The 22,000-nt window shown below is 34.0% G+C and overlaps 1 protein-coding gene across 3 annotated transcripts in view; it reads left to right on the forward strand.

The window, feature by feature from the left end:
• The window catches only part of LOC110094889 (zinc finger protein BRUTUS), a 47,312-nt gene that overhangs the window by 10,284 nt on the left and 15,028 nt on the right, over positions 1 to 22,000 (forward strand). The window contains exons 3-10 of one of the 3 annotated variants that reach the window (XM_028699913.1): positions 1,810 to 2,004; positions 2,089 to 2,462; positions 9,625 to 9,850; positions 9,932 to 10,100; positions 10,225 to 11,457; positions 11,552 to 11,723; positions 11,815 to 12,033; positions 16,889 to 17,044. In XM_028699913.1, coding sequence (XP_028555746.1) covers positions 1,810 to 2,004; positions 2,089 to 2,462; positions 9,625 to 9,850; positions 9,932 to 10,100; positions 10,225 to 11,457; positions 11,552 to 11,723; positions 11,815 to 12,033; positions 16,889 to 16,895 — 2,595 coding nt within the window. In that variant the 3' untranslated portion in view covers positions 16,896 to 17,044. Of the gene's footprint in view, positions 1 to 1,809; positions 2,005 to 2,088; positions 2,463 to 9,624; positions 9,851 to 9,931; positions 10,101 to 10,224; positions 11,458 to 11,551; positions 11,724 to 11,814; positions 12,034 to 16,141; positions 16,245 to 16,888; positions 17,045 to 22,000 lie in introns of those variants that run through there. The other 2 variants (XM_028699912.1, XM_020820229.2) reach the window with 2 other exon arrangements.

Consider the following 22,000-nt stretch of genomic DNA (forward strand, 5'->3'; position numbering starts at 1 on the left):
TTAGGAAATTATTTATGTTTTATGCAGTTTGTTTTGGAGTTATTCCTAACAATGCCTAGGGTTTGTGAGAGATGATCTACCTCTCGAATAGTAGATCAACTTGTATCTTGATTTATTGTGCTAAATTAACTATTTTTCTTGCCAATTTCTGCTGTGTTTTTTCTTTATTCTTGCTGTTTTCACTTTGTAGAGGTAAGATTCCTATCAAATTGGTATCATAGCACTTTTTTGGGACCTATGATGGCTAAGAAAGTGGATGCTTTGAAAGAGAAACTAGAAGGATAAGTTGACAAACGCACATATGAAGTTGAGGAACAGTTTTCTTGCACACGAATTAAATGTTAGGATAGTGGATCAAACAGCGAACTAGACACCATTTATCATCCATTGAGCTGACAGCCACAGTGAACGACATAACCTTACAAGTAAATCCAACAACAGTGAACCAACCAAATGCTAGCCATGAACCAAACCAAATAGTGAGCCAAATGGCTGAACCCAACCCAAACTATTACAAGGAACCGAACTGTATCAGCATAGATATTAGAAATGACAACTCGTCTGAAGTCGATTTGCTTTAGCAAGTGGAAGTAGCATTAGTAGGATAATAAATGCTTCTAACTTCAACCTCTCCACCAATCACCATATTTGTGCATAAGATCAGCTAATTGCAATTCCGCATAAGTAATTTTTAAGAAAGATAAATAATTTTTATGAAAGATAATACAATATTCTTTGTATCAGTAATTGTTTTTAACTTAGCCTATTATTTGAAAGATGTGAAATATACATCTTCTAAGCTTTGAATTGATTGGCGCATAGGTAAAATAATTACCTATTTATGAGTTGTTTAGTTAGCTGAAAAAGGAATGCATGTAAAAGGAATGAAATGGTGTTATTTGGATGAGTGTAAATAATTGTAGGTTAAGTATTTTTTTATTGTTTGGTTTGATGTAAAATGAATATATTGTAAAGTTTAAAGATGATGGCTGCGGCGGTATCGCAGTGTTTGGTGGTCAGCAGTGGTGGCCAACAACGAGTGATGACGTTGGTGGCCGGCGGTTCGCAGCAGTGGCTAGCGATTGGTGGTGGCAAGAAAGGTTGCTTGCGGTGAAATTTATTTTGGCTTAAAATTGGGCTAGTTTACTTTGCCTAAAAAATGAACTAAAATGCATTACACTGTATTCCTTTTACTTTATTGTGCATTCCTTTTTCATCCAACCAAATATTAATATTTTTAAAACTCATGTAAAAGGATTACTTTACACCTATATTACTTCAAACTAAATTTCCCCTTAAGCTTCTTGTATCTAATTGCTTATGCTAAAAGGTGGGTGTTCTAGCTTATATATAAAAACAAAAAAATGATATTAATTATTGTTTGAAGCACGAAGTTTAGGAATGGCATGCGTTAGGTGGAGGGTATTTTATGGGCAAGTAATATTTAGAAGAATAAGGGTTGGTGAAACTAAATTAAGAAATTTTTTGGGTTGATAAATTTATGTAGAATATCTCATTTTTGTATTCATAATATGTTTGCACCCTTTCCAAATGTGGTGCACAAACGGTCCCACATGTTCATGTGAATAAATTGTTTGATGTTAATCCATTTGTTGATTTGCATAATTGCATATTACTGCACTTTATTAAATGTTGATTTGTATAAATAAAAGCTATCAGATATACTTTGTTGATGGTATCTATGCAATTATGTTTACATATGTGATTGATTATCTTGTGCTATCGCTACATTATTTTTTTGGTTACTATTTAACATCGAACATTGAGGCCATATTTCTGTTGGCACAGGTCTTTCCCCTGATTATTGAGAAGTTTTCCTTTGACGAGCAAGCTGATCTGGTCTGGCAATTTTTGTGTAGCATCCCTGTGAACATGATGGCAGAGTTTCTCCCTTGGCTTTCATCTTGTATTTCACCTGATGAACATCAGGATATGTTAAAATGTCTTCGCAAGATAATTCCAGGACAGAAGCTTCTTCAAGAAGTAAAATTACCTGTTTAGCATTTAAACCTTCTCTTTAATCCGATGCCTATAATAACTATTGACACATCTAACTGAAAATTTTAGGTAGTATTTACTTGGATGGAAGGTAAATGCATCAAAGAGAAGAATCAGGCCCAAAACTCCATTGATGATTCCCACGTTGAAAAATATCTTGATGCTGAACCTTGTAAAGTTCTTGATCAAGCAGACGAACTATATTTTTCATGGGAGCATTCAAGAACTGGAAAGAGGAAACATGCGGAGCCAGATTACAGCTCTACTGGTTTTCTTGGGAGCCAACCAATAAATGAGATATTGCTCTGGCATAATGCTATTAAGCATGAGTTGAGTGATATAGCAGAAGAGGCAAGAAAGATCCAACTTTCTTCAGGTTTCCATGACTTGTCTAAGTTTGGTGAAAGACTGCAATTTATTGCTGACGTTTGCATCTTTCATAGGTTTGAGGCTTTTGTGTTTTCTTTTTATGCTGAATATCACACATTAGATATGTGATCATCTTGACTGAGAATCATATCATTGCTCATTTTAATGACTGTGCAACATATTCTTGTGTCACTTGGTAGTAATTGGTTTTAATTTTTTAGAGTAATATTTTTGTTCATAAATTCTTGCATGCGTTTTGTTAGTCCTGTCATTTGTTCAACGGTTGTAATTTTTTGATTGCCATATTTGAGTTGTTTTCTCAAATACAATGCTCATCTTATATAAACCAGTAAAAAGTAAAGGCCTGCATGAAGGCCAATAATTTTAGAATCGTGACATTTGACATGCCTTTTTTTACTAGAACATTGTTTGACTGCCTGGATGGACTAGTTAAGTTCTTCTCATCTCTTAACCTATTGGAAATTACTCAATGTTGGGTTTGTTATCATTGCTCGTTATACCTTTAGAGTCTCTGTGTGTGCATTGTTGGCTAATATAAAAAAAACATCAATGGATGGTGGTTTCTCAGTAAACCATGAAATAAATTCAAATTCAAGTACTTAAGCTATTGGTGTCTCTTCTTTGAGAGGTGGATTTCCTATTCCAGCTCCCACGTGTGTATTCCTGCATTACTTTGGTCTGGAATTGTTATTCTAGAGCCTCATCCTTGTAACCATGAGCTGGGTTTCCATTCCAGCTGGCACGCTCTTTCCCTGTTCCTCACCAAAGATGCAGCTCTCCTATGCCGCTGTCTGCTACTGCCCCAACTACTGTTAGATGGTTAATTGTTTTCATGTCTTCCTTTATAGAAGCATCAATTCCTAGCATCTATTCCTTCTATAATTATCCCCTAATGATGGCATTCATGTGCTCTATCCTTTGTAGAAAGAAGAAAATGCAACATATGTAATTTACTTTGTTTCTATTATAGTTCCTTTACTATTTTGGATATATATATATACAGCCTATAATCGAGGAAAAATGATATGAGAAAAATATTTCTAGCAAATTATATTTTGTTCGTGGTATCAAAACGAGATTTCGGACGATAAGCCAATATTCTGTAGAGATCATGACGTAGATCATAGCACATCATTAATGTGGTGATTGAGAAACTATCCTCCATGTGAAGAATGTCCTTCCCTAACGCCTGTTATGGATCAAACTTTCATCCCATGTATGAAGTTCAATCTCTCTAAATCACACATGACTCAACACAAGCTTAATGGAATTAATTATTATAAATAGTTTGAATTCGTCATACATTTGATAAGAGGAATATGGAATGATGGCTATATGATGGGAAAGTCATGATAACTATCCAAAGATGCATTGAATTACTATTCTTGGGAAGCAGAGAATTCTATTGTCATTGCTTGATTCATAAATTTCATGGAGCCAAAGATTATAAAAACTTCTCTCTTCTATAGAAAATATGTGATGCTATGCAAGAGTACTCTAATATAGAAAATGCAACCTAATATTTAAAATTAGATTTTCGACAAGATAAAAACATTCTCATTGAATATTCCGACTCCCTAATTGAAGTTTGGTAGGGAAATGGATTTGAGATCTCAACTCTGATTTAGATGAAGTTTTAGGAAGATTACTTAGAATGAAGCCCTTCCTTACAATGAGAACCCCTTTGTAGATATAAGAAGAGATGAAAGCTGAAAATGAAGAATGATGAGTCATGCACCAAACTCATTATATATCCAAAGTTCGATACTTGGTTGGCTCTACAACATTGGTCTCCTACAATAAATAAGAAGGTCGAACATCTCAAGAGAAAGAGGTGTGTTGTGAATACTATCACAAATCATATCACACCCGTGATCTGTACTAGAGATATATGAGAAACTCGAAAATTGTAAGTTTGAAATTCGAAGTAATGAATAAAAACATTCATCTTATAGAGACAAATCCGAGCTTGTCTTTTGGTTTTACATTTTAACACTCAACCAATTATTTGATCAACCTAAGATAGGATAAGAAAGAGAGACTCAAAAAGCAATGAAGTCTATAGTTTTTCTGGCTTAACAAAGTAATATAAGTTGTCCATTATTCTCAAAAATTGAAACATGCTGGACTATTGATGTAATGAATTTTAGATCTCATAGCAAGATCACCAAAAGAATTTGTAACATACATGATGATTGTTCACCCTATTGATGTGTGGGTGGCTATTGGTAAGAATCTTCAGCTATGGTACAAGGAACGTTTCGTGTATCGGTTTTGCTATTAAAGAATGTTCTCTATGCATGAATGTTAACTTAAAATTTATTATCTGTTAATAAGTTGACAAAAGATATGATATATAAAGTAACATATTTCTCCTACCATTGTAATTTAAAGGATTGTTACAGGCTAGAAAATTTGTGGCGATAGAAAGATAGTTTTATGTCTTAGCTTTGCATGAATGCCCAACACACAAATAGATAAATAAGTGAGATTAGATAACATTAGAGATTTTTACATGGAAAATCAGGAAAGGGAAAACCACGGGGCCTTGCCCAACTGAAAGGATTTCAATATGTATGTATAAATTATAAAGATTGGCTTATACCTTAAATGAAAGATGTAAAATTACAATAGTACGAAGAATTAATGTATGAATCAATCGATCTTGAGCTTGCTCGATTCGTCTCATCGGGCTGCTTGATTCGACTATAAGCATACCACTTTTGGAGATTATTTGTTTATTCAATTAAATTTCTAAAGCTTTTAACTCTGTTTGATTTGGGCTCATTTGGGTTTGGATTGGACCACTTCTGGTGTCATTGGATTTATGTTGTTGAGACGTTTAGTTCGAATATAAGTTTGTTGAAATCGGAGTTCGGAAGATCCTAAATTTAATTTTGAAAGTTTTAAATCAAATGTGCCTCGAGACTCATGCCTGATCAAGGTTATTTTTGGTGACGTATCAATGGCCAAACTTTAGAGAAAATGATTGAGCGTTGATGAAAGGAATGTGCTATGCTACCTTGTCCCCATCAATGCCCCCACCCCCGTTCAAAATCTTAATAGTAGTGTAAATCTTTCTGTCCTATGAAATTCCAATATTATATTATGACATTAGTATTTGGGACATCCAAGTTTTTTCTATCAAAAAATTGTATCCAAAATTATTTATTAATAAAGATAATATTTCCCTCAAGTGTGAAATATGTGTTCTTGCCGAACAAAGTTGAAGTAAAATTTTCATCGTGGCCATGCGAACCATCGAAATCCTTTCATCATATTCATAGTGACATTTAGGGACCTACTAGAACTACTAGTGCTACAAGAATCCAATGTTTCATAACTTTTATTGATGATCATACAATGGTATATTGAGTACAACAACAACAACAACAACAACATCAAGCCTTTATCCCACTACGTGGAGTCGGCTACATGAATCCTTTTTATCCATATACATGAGAGAAAAATCAAAATCCTATTATTTGTTTAAAAAATTTGATAACTTTATAAAAAATGTGTTTCAAACCTCTATCCAACTTATTTACATTGAAAATGGGAAATAATAATTTTCCATGAGTTTACTCAATATATAAATGGAAATGGTATACGCCATCAAAGCTCTTTTGTCGATACCCTTAGCAAATAGCCATTTATTGGCAAAATGATGAGATCTATCATATCCATAAACTCTATTTCAAACTCCTATTGGGGGGGGGGGGGGGGGGGGGGTTTTGGGGGGGGGGGGGGGGGGCGAGTTATTCTCACATATAGATATCTAATTAACCATCTACTATCCATGACACTTATTTTTTGAACTCCTACAAGTGTTCTTCATGATCAACATCCTCATTTTCAGTTATGATACTTTTGTACACAACATCACCTAACCAAATCAAAGCAAATTTGATCTAATGGCCGTGAAATGTGTATCTGTTGGATAATTCCCAACTAAAAGGATTATAAGTGCTACTCTTTATCCTTTGAAAAAGAATGTGTTTATCAATGTCACATTCTTTTAAGATAATCCGGTATACTCAAAACAAGGATGGAACAATGAAGCATATCACTGGGATTCCACAATCTCCCATCTATATCTCAAAATATGTATGACATCTACTGCTCTACCTTGGACTCATATAAATACTCCAATTCTCTTCTAAAACACCGAAGTACTAACCCCAGGGGAGACCCCATTTTGGAAAAAAATCATGATTGCACATTCAAGGAGACCGAGAGTCTATCAATAACGTCAATCATCAACTTTGAAAGATGATCTGGATGTAAGGTATCCAAGTGATAACCTTGATTTACCTATTACATTTAGGAAAGGGCCAATAAATTGTATTAAATTATCAATCATAAATTATTTATCTTGTTCTAAACCATCTCCTCACATCACATCAAGGCTTTTATAACTAAGATTGATGACATTGCAATACCTAGAAGTGTGTGGGGCACTTTAAAATCCAGAGTTGAAAAAGGCTATTTTTGAAGAAATGAGGGCCTTTGAGAAAAATGATAACTGGGATATTGTCAATTGTCTTGAGAAAAAAAAGTGTTTAGAAGTGAGTATTTATCATAAAATGTAAAGTTAATGGTGAAATTAACGAGTAGTTCAATGCTTCACTCAAATTTGTGAGAGAGATAATGAGGAGACATTTGCTCCAATTTAAAAAATGAATATTATTCGGGTCTTATCATCCTTAGTAGTAAGCTTAAATTGGGAGCTTTATCAACTCGACATAAAAATTCTTTCTTGCATGCCATACTTGAAGAAAAGTGTACATGAAGGTTCATCTAGGATTTCAATTAGAAAAAGGAAAAGTTTGTTTGTTTAAAAAAATTTCTCTATGGTCTAAAATAATCACCACAAGCATGGTTCATGGGATAGTTCTACCCCCACTGAGTTGGGGAACAAGGAAAGGATGATGACATCGTTTTCTTTTTTCAAATTTGGAGAAGGGGAGAATTCAATTCTAATGTGTATTTAGATGATATTGTAATTACAAGTGCTAATATCTAATAAATAAATAAATAAAAGGGGGAATTGAAGAAGGAATTTCAGGTTAAAGAATGGGGCAAACTTAAATATTTCCTTGAAATAGAAGTTAATAAAAATAAGAATGATATTTTTATGTCCTAAAGGAACACTGATCTGTTCAAAGAAAATGAAAGATTAGGATGCACGCTTATGGTTGCTCCACTTAGAAAAGATTATAAGAAGTGAGGGAAGGATCATGAACCAACAAATGTTAAAGAATGATATTAGTGGTTGGTAGAAAGAGTCATTTATCTATCACGAACTAGATCAGAATTGCATATGTAGTGAGCTTTGCATGTCATTTAATATATTCTCCAACTCCAAGGCACTTAGATTCTATGAATTATCTATATTGAAATATTTTAAAGGAAGTCCATAAAGGGATTTGTTGTGCTACAAAATCATAAAAGTAATATAGAAGGATATACTAACTCAAATTGGTAGTAGGTGAGGATAACAAAGCCATCTTAAGATTTTGCACAAAATTATGGGGAAATTTTCTTACTTGGAGGAGTAAAAAAACAGACTGTGGTGGTTAGAAGCAGTCTTGAAGTAGAATCTCGTTCTATTGCACATGAATCTATCTAATTTTCTGGTTAGAAAGATTGATAGAGGATTAGCAAACAATACATCACGAGATTTGTAACCATAAATCAGTAATCAATATTGTGAACGATTTTGTTCAATATGACAGACTGAAATGTGCCGGAATTGATCATTCATTTATAGAAAGAGTGATTGAATAGAGTGATATGTTATATTTATACTATTTCACAACAAGCTGATGTTCTCACAAAAATCTTTAGCAAAGGAGCTTTAGAAGATATGTTGAACAAGTTAGGAATGATAAATTTCTATTCTTAGACTTGAGGGGAGTGTTGATAAATATAAAATAATATTAATGGCTGGCAGTTTCTCATTAATCCAGGAAATAAATTCAAATTCAAACACTTGAGCTATTGGCGCCTTCTCACGGAGAGCTAGATTTCCTACTCGAGCTCCCACGTGTATTCCTAAATTATCTTGGGCTGAAATTGCTATTCTAGTGCCCCATCCTCCTCACCGTGATCTGTGTTTCCATTCCAGCTCCTTCATGCTTTCTTTGGTCCCCACTACAGCACAGCTTGCTATTCTTCTACTGGTCTGTAGTCCCAGCTTGTGTTACATGGCTAGTTGTTTCAATTTTTTCCTTCCATGCATCAATTCTTACTATCTATTTCCTTCTGTAATTATATCCTAATAATGAGATATATACATTACATATACTGTTTTTTGAAAGAAGGAAATACAGCACATATAATTTAAGTAGTTTCTATTAAATTTACTTTACCGTTGGGGATTTAAATCTGTATGGTTGCTTTTAATTCTGAAGGAATGATATGAGAAGTTCTTTTCTCAAAATAAATTTTTGAATGCGTCCATGTAATTTGAACATAATGTACCCGCCACAGCGATAGCATGGTTGTTTTCTGATTTTAGCAATATAACTAATGAATGAACTGGACAGATACACTCATTTTCATCTTATCTATTAATTCTTCAGGTCTGTTTTAATTTCATGTCTATGGACTTGACACACTCAGAGTCAGCTTTCAGTTCATCAAACCGAGTTTCTTTTATATTTATTAAAAGAGTAACTTGGTGGAGCATCATCCGTTGAACAGAACTCATTTCAGTTGTGAATTGAAAAAAAAAACACCAGCTAAATAAATATTTGTTAGTTCTTTGTTCCTTGCTGACTTACAATTTGAATGGTTAGCATATGATTTGAAATGGATGAAAAATAGTTTTTAATGAAATTTTGTTAATTAAGTGTAGGTAGCCTATAGTCGGTTTTCATTGTGTATTAAGGTGACTATAGTCGGTTTTCATTGTGTATGGTTTCTAACTTAAAACTAGACTTGGTTTGATTAATGAATTGGGCAAGATCCAAACGTGTAGGATTTTGATGACAACTATATACCTAACAACTCTCTAGACCTAACATTTAATTCATATAGAGATCCCCAAATTTGACATTTTTTTAATCTATTTAAATGAGATTTGACTCTTAATAGGAGCAATGGAGAAAAATGATTGATAAAGGCTTCTTCTTGTTGTTGTTCTTATTGTAGAGATCCTCAAATAGTTCAACATGGGTGGTGATGCTAATAAATATTTATTCCTTGCAGCATAGCTGAAGATCAAGTTATCTTTCCAGCAGTTGATGGAGAAGTGTCTTTTATACAGGAGCATGCAGAAGAGGAAAGCCAATTTAACAAAATCAGGCTTTTGATTGAAAAAATCAAAAGTACAGGAACAAATTCGAGCACTGCTGACTTCTATTTGAAGTTATGTTCATATGCAGATCAGATGATGGAAGCCATCCAGAAGCATTTCGTTAATGAAGAAGTTGAGGTATGTGCAGCTCTTGCCTGTGTTAACTGGGGTTTGTTGAGTAAATGGAGCTGCTGTCTTTAGCTTATCTCGTTATTCTAGGTTCTTCCCCTTGCCAGGATGCATTTCTCTCCAGACAAGCAGCGTGAGCTACTGTATAAGAGTTTATGTGTGATGCCTTTGAGATTATTAGAACGTGCTTTACCCTGGTTGGTTTCCATGCTTACTCATGAGCAGGCAAAGTCTTTCCTCCACAATATACATTTGGCAGGTTGCTGAGCGTCTTTTTTTAATTTCTTAGCTTCTTACTTTTTTCATAGTTTTTTAAGAGGTATCTTACTCATATCTTTTTTTTTTTTTTTTTCTCATTTTTTTTTTTTTTTTTTTTTTTGCAGCTCCACCATCCGACACTGCATTGGTGACTCTTTTCTCCGGTTGGGCATGTAAAGGTCGGACTAGGGATATCTCTAGCCCTGGCAAATTTATATGCTTGTCTTCAGAGGCAACTGGTTGCTTCTTGTCAGAAAGGAAGGATATAGAATCAGATTTTAGTCTGGGAAGTTGTAAATGTGCCTGCTCACATAGAAACCTACTTCTATCACATTCACAACATGAACAGATGGCGAGTCAAAGAAGTCCATTGAAGCGACATGATGCCGGCAGATCATCCCCAAATGCCTCTGATAGTTGTCATACAGGCAAAATGGAGGCTAATGATTTGTGCAGTACTACTTGTTGTGTACCTGGGTTAGGCGTTGATTGCAGTAACTTAAGACTTAGTTCCCTGGCTACTGGGAAATCACTGCGATCATTGTCTTACAATTCAACTGTCCCTTCTCTTAATTCTAGTCTTTTCCTCTGGGAAACTGACACATTGTCATCCAATATGGATTGTTCGATCAGACCGATTGATAATATTTTCAAATTTCATAAAGCAATTCAAAAGGATTTAGAGTATCTGGATGTTGAATCTGGAAAGATTATAGATTGTGATGAGACTTTTCTGCGTCAGTTCAGTGGAAGATTTCGTTTACTTTGGGGTCTGTACAGAGCTCATAGTAATGCTGAGGATGACATTGTTTTCCCTGCATTAGAGTCAAGAGAGACTCTTCACAATGTCAGCCATTCATACACTCTTGATCACAAGCAGGAGGAGAAGCTATTCAAAGATATATCTGAAATTCTTTCAGAGCTTTCAGAGTTGCATGATAGCGTGACCCGTACAGATGCCATACCTGAGGAAGGAATTGTCTGTAATTCATCTTGTCATGAGACGAGCTGGAAAAGAAAGCATAATGAACTTGCTACAAAACTTCAGGGAATGTGTAAATCTATACGAGTTACACTGGACCAGCATGTTTTCATGGAAGAGCTCGAGTTATGGCCTCTATTTGACAAGCATTTTTCAGTTGAGGAGCAAGATAAGATTGTTGGTCGAATTATTGGAACAACCGGGGCAGAGGTCCTCCAGTCAATGTTGCCATGGGTTACCTCTGCACTCACCCAGGAGGAGCAGAATATGATGATGGATACTTGGAGGAAGGCAACCAAAAATACTATGTTCAATGAGTGGTTAAATGAGTGGTGGAATGTTGCTCCAAATTGTGCTCAGGCTTCAGTAGATCATGGTGCTCTTCCAAATGATCCAAATTGTCGTTCTATATTTTTAATTGTTTAAGGTCCTTTACTTTATATGGGTAACATTCTTTTTTGGCCTCTTAGGGACTGTTTATCACGAAAGTCTTGACAAAAGTGACCGTATGTTCAAGCCTGGATGGAAAGATATTTTTAGAATGAATCAAAATGAGCTAGAGGCTGAAGTACGGAAGGTTTCTCGAGACCCAACCCTTGATCCACGAAGAAAAGCGTATCTTATTCAAAATCTTATGACCAGGTTGATTTCTGCTTAATTGGATTATCAGTTTCATGTTTAAGGTTCTCAATTTCTTCTTGTTCCATTACTATTTGTTTGATTTCTATTGTAGCCGCTGGATAGCTGCTCAACAAAAGTTAACTCAAAATAAAACTGAAGACAATGATGGTAAAGATATTCGGGGTTGTTCTCCGTCATTCCGGGATCCAGAGAAGTTAATATATGGATGTGAGCACTACAAAAGAAACTGCAAGCTTCTGTCTGCCTGTTGTGGCAAGTTGTTCACATGTCGGTTCTGCCATGACAAAGTCAGTGATCATTCGATAGATAGGTAGTCCTTTTTTTCTACCACTATAAGGCTTTAATTTTTTGGTCGTACTTTAATATGATTTTACTTGCATCAACCTAAACCATTTTTTGATTCTAGAAATCGCTAGTACATAGAACACCAAATATATGAGAATTCTGAGCTTCATAGCAGAGCTCTTTACATTTGAGTTAATTTTTTGGTTGGCCTGCAATGTTCGAATTCCATGCAATGCCTCAAATCAAACTTTCCACTTCCCCTAAAAAAAAAACTTGCTACTTCCCCTCTTTATTTAGATTGGAGACCAACAATGGACTCCATGCCTTTCCTCCAAACCCCACCCTCCTAGCATTATAAAATGTAAGTATAAACATGTTGAATAATGCATTAAAGGAACAACAACAACAACAACAACAGCAACAACAACAAGCCTTTATCCCACTATGTGGGGTTGGCTACATGAATTCTTTTTCTTCATTGTGTCCTGTTAAGGGTCAAATTCTCATTTAAATCTAATAAAAAATGTCATTTCTAATATTTTTTCAAACCAAGTATTTTTAGGTCTATCTCTGCCTTTCTTAATATAAGTCAAATATATTCCATCTACTTTCCTAACCGGGTGATCGAAAGGCCACCGTTTTATGTGACCAAACCATCTTAGGCGGCCTCTCTAATTTTATCTTTCATGGTGCTACTCCAACTTTTTCATTTATATGCTCATTTCGTATCCTATCTTTAAGAATAAAGCCACTCATCTACCTGAGCATCCTCATCTCTGCAACACTTAACTTAATATTATGCTTTTCTTTTAATGGCTAACATTCTGCACCATAAATCATTGCAGGTCTCACTACCATCTTATAAAATTTTCCCTTAAGTTTGAGAGACTTTTTTTTTTCACATAACAAGCCCGATGCATTCCTCATCTATTTCACCATCCTATTTGAATTATACTAATATTATCCCCATCTATTTCACAATCACTCTAAACAATAGACCCAATATATATAAAATGTGTGCTCATATTAATGAAGTGATTGCCCAAAGTCACAATCCCCCACTAGATCTATTATCACTAAAATTACACTCCATATACTCAAGTTTAGATCTACTCAAATGAAAGCCTTTAAAATCTAAGGTTGGCCTCCGTAATTCAAGTTTACCTTCAACACCCTCTCAACAAGAAGAATATCATCAGCAAAAAGCATACACTAGGGTACAACCTCTTGCAAATGTCTAGTGAGTACATCCATGACTAAAGCAAAAAAATTTAGGCTTAAGACTGATCCTTATTGTAATCCAACAACAACAACAACAACAACAACAACATCAAGCCTTTATCCCACTACGTGGGGTCGGTGTTCTACATAAATCCTTTTTCTCCATTGTGTCCTATTAAAAGTCAAATTCTTGTTTAAATCTAATAAAGAAAGGTCATTCCTAATATTTTCTAACCAAGTCTTTTTAGGTCTACCCATACCTTTCTTAACACAAGTCAAATCTAATACCTCTACTCTCCTAACCGGGTCATTGGAAGGCCGCCTTTTTATGTGACCAAACCATCTAAGGCGACTCTCTCTAATCTTATCTTCTACTGGAGCTACTCCAACCTTTTCAAGTATATGCTCATTTCGTATCCTATATCTAAGGGTAAAGCCACTCATCCACCCGAGCATCCTCATCTCTGCCACACTTAACGTAGTATTATGCTTCTCTTTTAATGGCCAACATTCGGCACCAGAAAGCATTGCAGGCCTCATTACCATCTTATAGAATTTTCCCTTAAGTTTGAGGGGTACATTTTTTTCACATAACAAGCCAGATGCATTCCTCCACTTCAACCATCCAACTTGAATTCTGCTAATAATATTCCCATCTATTTCACCATCACTCTGAACAATAGATACAAGATATCTAAAACGTGTACTCTTACTAATGACTTGATCGCCCAAAGTAACAATCCCCTCCACTAGGTCTATTACTACTAAAATTACACTCCATATATTCCGTTTTAGATCTACTCAAGTGAAAACCTTTAGACTCTAAGGTGACCTCCATAATTCAAGTTTACCTTCAACTCCCTCTCTAGTCTTATCAACAAGAAGAATATCATCAGCAAAAAGCATACACCAAGGTACATCCTCTTACAAATGTCTAGTGAGAACATCCATGACTAAAGCAAAAAGATATGTGCTAAGGCCTGATCCTTGAATGTAACCCAACCGAAATAGGAAATACTTGGTCAAACCACCTTGTGTTTGAACACAAGTAATAACTACTGCATACAATCTTAATGATTTGAATATAAGCATTATTGACTCCTTTCTTTTCAAGAACTCTTCATAGCACTTCTCTTGGAACTCTTATCATATGAATTTTTCTAAATCAATAAATATCATATGTAGATCCTCCTTATTTTCTCGTATATTTCTCTATCAAACCTCTTAATAAATGTATGGCTTCCATAGTCGACCTACCCGGCATGAATCCAAATTGATTTTGAGAAACATTAGTATCACGCTGCAACCTATGCTCCATAACTCGCTCCCATAGTTTTAAAGTATGACACATTAACTTAATACCTCTATAATTTGTACAATCTTGTGCATCACCTTTATTCTTAAAAATAGGAATTAACACACTCATTCTCCACTCATCTGACATCTTTTTAGTCTTCAAAATAGTATTAAAAAGTTTAGTAAGCCAAGAAATTCTATAATGGCTTCCATAGTTGTAATCCAGCTGAAATAGGAAAATACTTGGTCAAACCACCTTGTGTTTGAATACAAGTATCAGCTCCTGCATACATATCCTTAATGACATGAATATAAGCATTATTAACCCATTTCTTATGTAGAACTCTCCATACTACTCATGGAACTTTATCATATGCTTTCTCTAAATCAATAAAAATCATATGTAGATCCTCATTATTCTCTCTATACTTCTCTATCAAACCTCTCAATAAACGTATAGCTTTTATAGTAGACCTACCTGACATGAATCCAAATTGATTTTGAGAAACATTAGTGTCATGCCGCAATTTATGTTCCATAACTCTCTCCCATAGTTTTAAAGTATGACACATTAACTTAATTCCTCTATAATTCACATAATCTTGTGCATCTCTTTCATTCTTAAAAATAGGAATGAACACACTTATTTTCCACACATCTGACATCTTTTTAGTCTTTAAAATAATGTTAAAAAGTTTAGTAAGCTCTCATAAGCATTTTCACACTTCTATTGGAATATGATAAGGTCCAACAACTTTTTCATACATTGTTTTCTTTAAAGCCTCTTTAACTTGGGTTTTACTAATATGCCGATAAAAATAAAATTTTTTATTTTTATTTAGGTTACTATGGTCACTAAAGTAAATTGCATTTTCATAATCTTCTTTAAAAAGTTTTTACTTTAGTGACCATCCACCTTTCTTAAATATCTCATCCACCTTTCTTAAATATCCTTTTATGAGAAAAGCACATTTTAATCTTCATTCTTAATATACTCCACTTGAACTAAATTCTTACTACTATCTCTTTGTTTAGCCAACTTATACATATATCTTTTGCCATCCTTAGTATCTAATACATTATATAAATCATTAAAAGCTAATATCCTTGCATTGCAAATTAATTTCTTAGACTACTTACGGGTCTGTTTATATCTTTCCCAATTATCAGAGTTTTTATAGCTAAACCAATTTTTAAATTAAATCTTCTTATTTTTTATCTTTTCTTGCACATTTTGATTCCACCACCATCTAGTTTTACTATTAGTAGCTTTTCCCTTTGATACTCCAAGTACATTTTTTGCAACATTCTTAATATCACTAGACATTAGATTCCTCATGCACAAGCAAAATCTTAAGATCTAGAATCTTACTTTCAAAAATATTTTTGTTAATATTTTTAAAATGCCCCAATCTAATACTAGAACAACGATTTACTTTATTTTTAATATTTTGCCTCTTTATCTTAAAGTCTAAAACTAATAAGCTATATTGAGTACATAAAATTTCACTCGGAATGACTTTACAATCTTTGCAATTTAAACGATATATTTTTTTTATTAGAAAACAATCAATCTGAGTTTTGCTATATCCTTTTCTTAACACTGTTGTTGTCAGGTCCCAATTCCTGGATGAGAAATGTGGATGATTGTGTTAGGTAGTTGATTGCCAGTGTAAAATTTGTCGAATAATTATGCAATAATTAGCAAAAAAAAAAAAAGGTAAAAAAACAAGGTGGGGTGGGGGGTGGGGATGGCTGGTGTTCACGGTTCATTCAACAAAAAGGAAGCAAGGGTCCACGGATCATACATTAGAAAAGGAAAATGAAAGGCTACAGATTCAAGGGCTGGTGACAGTTATCCATGTATGGTTTTAGCAGATAAGGAAAGCAAACAAGCACACGGATTAAATAAGGAAGGCTGCTTTCTATGATTCCTGCAGTCGATATCCATGAATTGTTTTTTTGTTATTGTAATTAATACTCTCTTTTGACTTGTATAAAATCTTAATATAATTTAGGCAGCTCTATGTATAAATATCCCTTGACTATATGATAAACAAACCAAGCTTCCTTGCCATTTCACCATTCTTTATTTGGTATTAGAGATCTTGGTTAGATTACCCTTTTTTCTCAATGTTATTCCCTCATTCTTGTTTTCTTTATTCTCCATGTCTGGGAGTTTTGATTTGTATTGAAAGCCAACTATTATGGATGGTGATAATCAGATCAGTCCAATTAAAGGATAATTCCAAGGATTGCAAGCTCAAATTGTTTGAATGTAGAAAATTATTTAAAATGTTCATATTGTGAAAACCTTTTAGAAGGGAAATGGGAAATTTCACATCCTTATTGATCCACCTCAGATCCTGAAGACCCGAAGCTCACACTTTGAGATGAGTAAGATTCATGGTCATATCATAGCCATGGAACTCCATCATGTCTGATGTTAGTGGACTTTACATGTTCCTCACAATAACCAATTAAGTCTGGGAAGCTATTAAACAGGCATACTCGAAGGTTAAGGATACTACTTTCATTTATAAGATTAAGACAAAGCTCTCAATCACCGAACGAGGTAACGTATCTATCATTGAATACTTTAATGCTGCTGTAGTTTTAAAACAATATGTAGAAATTGAAAGGATCTTTGAAGCTTGCTTGTTTGAATGTAGAATTTGATTAAGGTTGTATTCAAAATTTGGGCAAATAAATCATGCCCTCCCTTAATGAAGCCTTCTCTCTTGTATGTGCTAAAGAAGAAAGGATGATAATGTTGGAAACACCCACTCAGAGGTGTCAGCCATGGATATCAGAGAAACTTAATGTAGTGGCTGAACCTTCAAAAAATGAAGCACAACATTCCACCAAAAAGCAACTAGTGTGCAAGAAGTGGCATACCTTAGAAAATTATTGAAAACTCTATGGAAAACCTAAAGTCATGGTGGATACAAAGAAAATTGATCAAAAGGACATGCTCATTTCACAAAAACACAATTTAGGAGAAATTGACATACTAAGAGAATTTTTCAATTCTCTGGAAAGGTCATTTGGGTTGTACTCTCTTGCTCATCGACAATAACAACAACAAGCCTTTATGCCATTACGTGGGGTCGGCTATATGAATCCATTTTCTTCATTGTATCATATTAAGAGTTAAATTCTCATTTAAATCTAATAAAGAAAGGTCATTTCAAATATTTTCTAATCAAGTCTTTTTAGGTCTACCTCTACCTTTCTTAACATAAGCCAAATCTAATACATCTACTATCCTAACCGGGTCATTAGAAGACCACTGTTTTATGTGACCAATCCATCTAAGGCGACTCTCTCCAATTTTATCTTTCACTGGAGCTATTCCAAGCTTTTCACATGTATGCTCATTTTGTATCCTGTCTTTAATAGTAAGATGCAATATGCTTATTTCGTACTCTCTTGCTCAAAATTATAAAATTTCTAATCCTTGTGTTTAGGTGCCTCAATTTGCTCCTCTAATACCCATATATAATAAATTTATGAAATTTCTAATCCTCGTGTTTTTGGTGAACTTATGTTTACCTCAATTTCAGGAGACAATTTTGATTGTTGGATCCACTCTGGTACATAGTTTGGATTTGTACATCTGGATTGTACTTTTCCAAACCTCATGTTATTTATAATGGCTTTGTCCTCAGTTTCCCTAGCTTCAGTTTCAAGTTTAGGTGGATTGGTTTGAGGTGAAGCTGGAAGGTCAATAGGGGCAAGCTCACTTTCCTCATCTTCCTCAATTTCAATCTCTCCCTGAAGATGAGGTTTGACGAAATAGGGTTTTTGTTCGTCAAAAGTAACATCAATAAATATAACGGTTTTATTAGTGGATGATGATAACACTTATAACCTCTCTTGGTGGATGAATATCTGACAAATATACATTTGATTGCTCTTGGATCTTATTTTTTCTCTATTTTTGCTGTGAATGTGAACATAGGCAGTGCACCCAAAGATTCTGGGTGTAAGGTTGTTATGGGTTAGGAATTCAGGGTAAAAAGAGGACATGATATCTATTGGTGTTGTTAGTCCCAAGATTTTTTAAGGTAGTCAATATATGAGATATTTGGCTGTCAGAATGGCTTCCACTAGTAAGATTTGGGTACATTGTGGTGGAATAGATGTGCACGATTGGAGGCAAATAAGTGGTCATTTTTTCTTTTTGCAAACTCCATTTTGTTGTGGAGTGTGAATATAGGAAGACTCATGAATGATATCTTCCTTTTGAAAGTAGGAGAATAAAGTTTGGTTAAAGTAATCTTTGACATTGTTGGAACGAAAGTTTCTTACGTTTATCCCAAATTGATTATGGATCATGGTGTGAAAAATGGGGAGGATTGTGCAAACATCATATTTATTTTTGAGGAGAAAGATCCAAGAGACTTGAGTGTAGTTGCCAATGAAGTATATAAAACATCAGTGTCACACCTCGTTTTGACCCCTTTCAGTCAACTTGGAGTGTAACAGGGAGAATCTGGAGAGACATATCTCTTACTAACATTCATTCTGAAATACATCTATCATTATCAAATGAGTAGGAAATAAGCTATCCTGATTATCCCAACACATCAAGTTTTTCAAACCTTAAGATTTTATTTCATATTTAAAATGCATCGAATAAGATATATAGTTTACTAAACTTTTAAATAACATTTACATGCCTAAAAGTTTATATGTATAGCTTCCTATTCTGACTTCTATATACACCAAAAATATATGCTCACAAAATTGTAATCAATCCCCTGCCTAAATCCCCACATCCTTCTTCCATTTTCTTGCAGTGCAATCATTACTAATGATTTAGATTTCAATGAAATATGCAAGCATAATATAATAAATAAGAAACATTTTTGAATTTAATTCAAAATAATATAAGGGTTTATATAATAAGCGTGTACAAAACATTAATGTATATTTAACTTTCATATTTTATGTTGTGTTTATTATTCAATACTTTTGGCAAGTCATATGATGATTATAAACTTTTGCACACTTATAGTTCTCTAATTCAAGGTTGGATCCGCATTCCTTAATTTTAGAATTAGACGACAACTCTCTCATTCAAGGAAGGGTACGAATTCTCAATTTTTAGAAGTGAGAGAATGTGGGGTATCTTTTGTATGATTTTTCTAAGGCTTATCTTACCAGGTCTTTAACCGTTATTTGTTCGAGCCTATCCCTAATATATAACTTATCTCATTTAGCCTATTCATTTACCTTTTCGTAACAATCATAAAAAATAGTATTGCAATAAATACTTGATGAACTTGATGAACCAGTAACTAAAGATATAATGAAACTGAAAATATTGCTTTCACAATTATATAAAAATATGTGGTCGCAGTTATATAAAATTTATTATTTCCTCTACCATAGTTTGGGTATCTCACATCGTTTTCTAAAGTAGTCAGGTGAATTTTTCCTTCTACAGTACCTCGTCCTCATTTTGTCTTATATACAATCTAAATACGGCATTTTTTCCATTTAATGCATTCTAGGTTATAACTTAATATTAAGGAACTCAGGTTAGCAAAATTTAACCAAAATGAGGTAAACTTTACCTCCAAAGAAGTTTCTCCTCATTCAAACAAAGTTTCTTCTCTTCTCCTAAACTCCATTCCTCACTTCCCCTCCCGAATTCAGCAATTAGCCATATCTGAATTCAGCCAACAACCTCTCTTCCTTTCTTTCCTTTCTGTTTTCAACTGTTGTTTTGAACAAACAACAGCATTTCAGTTGTTGTTTTCAGCAAACAGCAGTAACATTCCTTTTCTTTCCCTTATTTTCTGAATTCAACAAACATTAATTCCAGTAAATACTGAATTCAGCAAACAATACAGCCCTCGATTGATTCCTTACCGGATTTGAACAATTTCCTAATTTCTGAATACTCCCAGCAGCATTCAGCAACCTTTCCCAGCCAACAACCCTCACGGCATCAGCTCACTTGACTCGCTACTTCAAAATCCAGAGAGGATGGAGGGAGGGGAAGCAATGGAATGAAGGAAATACTTCAGTGTTTACTTAACTCATATCTTCATATAATATACTAATGCTTTTACCACTAACCTATTCCCTTAATTTCGGTTGTAGGATTACAGATCAGCCACTGCGTGCATTTTTAAGTGGCAAACAAGACGTCTGCTATAATAAAAGTCATTTAATGAAATGTTAGATAGGTGTAGTAGCTATTAACTAAACATATTAAATGCTGAATAGCTGTAATAAATAGATATACCGATATTTTGGACATATATATATATATATATATATCAAATTGATTAGAATGAAAATTAGAATTTAATGAAAATAAGGTTGACATTTTCTATATGAGTGATAAAATAGGGAATGATTTTGGGAAATTATCATGCTTACATTTGACAAAATTTTTTGGGTATTATAATCGGTCCCCTGAAATATTAGGATTTTTTTATGGTCCCCAGATATCACTATATATAGGGTTGAAGGGAGTATGACATTTTTCATTTTTGTTTGGAAAAGAAACTCGTTTATGCTTGGCTAACTCACAAGTTTTATAATAAAAAAATTCATTTTCTAACTCATTAAAAAGTTTTGGATACATGTTTTTTAAGACATCAAAAGATGGATGCTCTAATCTAAAATGATGAAGTCAAATAGTAAATTTTTTAAAAAATAGGGATAACATAGAATAGCCATTAGTGATAATAGTGGATTTGTTTAGTTCTTTCAGATAGTACAATCCAAGGTTTCAAATTGCGTAAATAAGCCTCGAGGCATTTTTCGTCCGTGAGGTGAGGCCTAAGCCTCGAGGCGATGTGAGGCGTAAGCCTCACGGACGAAGAATTGCGTAAATGAGAATTTAATGGTTTTACCAAGTAAATAATAGTAAGATTCTATCATACAATAAAAACATCTAAATGACAAGTGAAATTAGTGGAAAGTAAGAAAATAGATGCAATAAAATCATGCCCTAAAGTACAAAACCATAAAATATTAGTCTATCAAAACTCCCAAATTACAATTAAGAAAAAACATATATAATCCAATCATGTCCCATCACTAAATGGGTCTTCAAGAGAATCTTCTTCTTCAATTGTATCTATGAATATCATATATTCATCATCTTTAATGTGACTCACTTTTCTTCTTCCTGTTCAATAAGAATGATTATTATCATGTTATTTGCCACTTGATATAAATATAATGTAATAGCATATAAGAAGTTGTGGAATACCTTTATTTGGTTGTTGTGTTGAAGAGATAGTGGATGTGTGTGGTGTTGTACTAGTGGATGTGCCCACTTGATCTGCTTCGCCCCTCAAAACATCCACACTTAGATTCTCTAGTTGCAAGTCTGATAATAACAAATCCGTCTCATCATCTATGAACCACTCATTATCAGATGTCACATCATCACACACCAAAGGGTCCTCATCATCCTTCAACCCCTTGTTCCTCAACCTCTTGTT

Source organism: Dendrobium catenatum, unplaced genomic scaffold, assembly GCF_001605985.2.
Source record: "Dendrobium catenatum unplaced genomic scaffold, ASM160598v2 fragScaff_scaffold_1413, whole genome shotgun sequence".
Classification (NCBI taxonomy): domain Eukaryota; kingdom Viridiplantae; phylum Streptophyta; class Magnoliopsida; order Asparagales; family Orchidaceae; genus Dendrobium; species Dendrobium catenatum.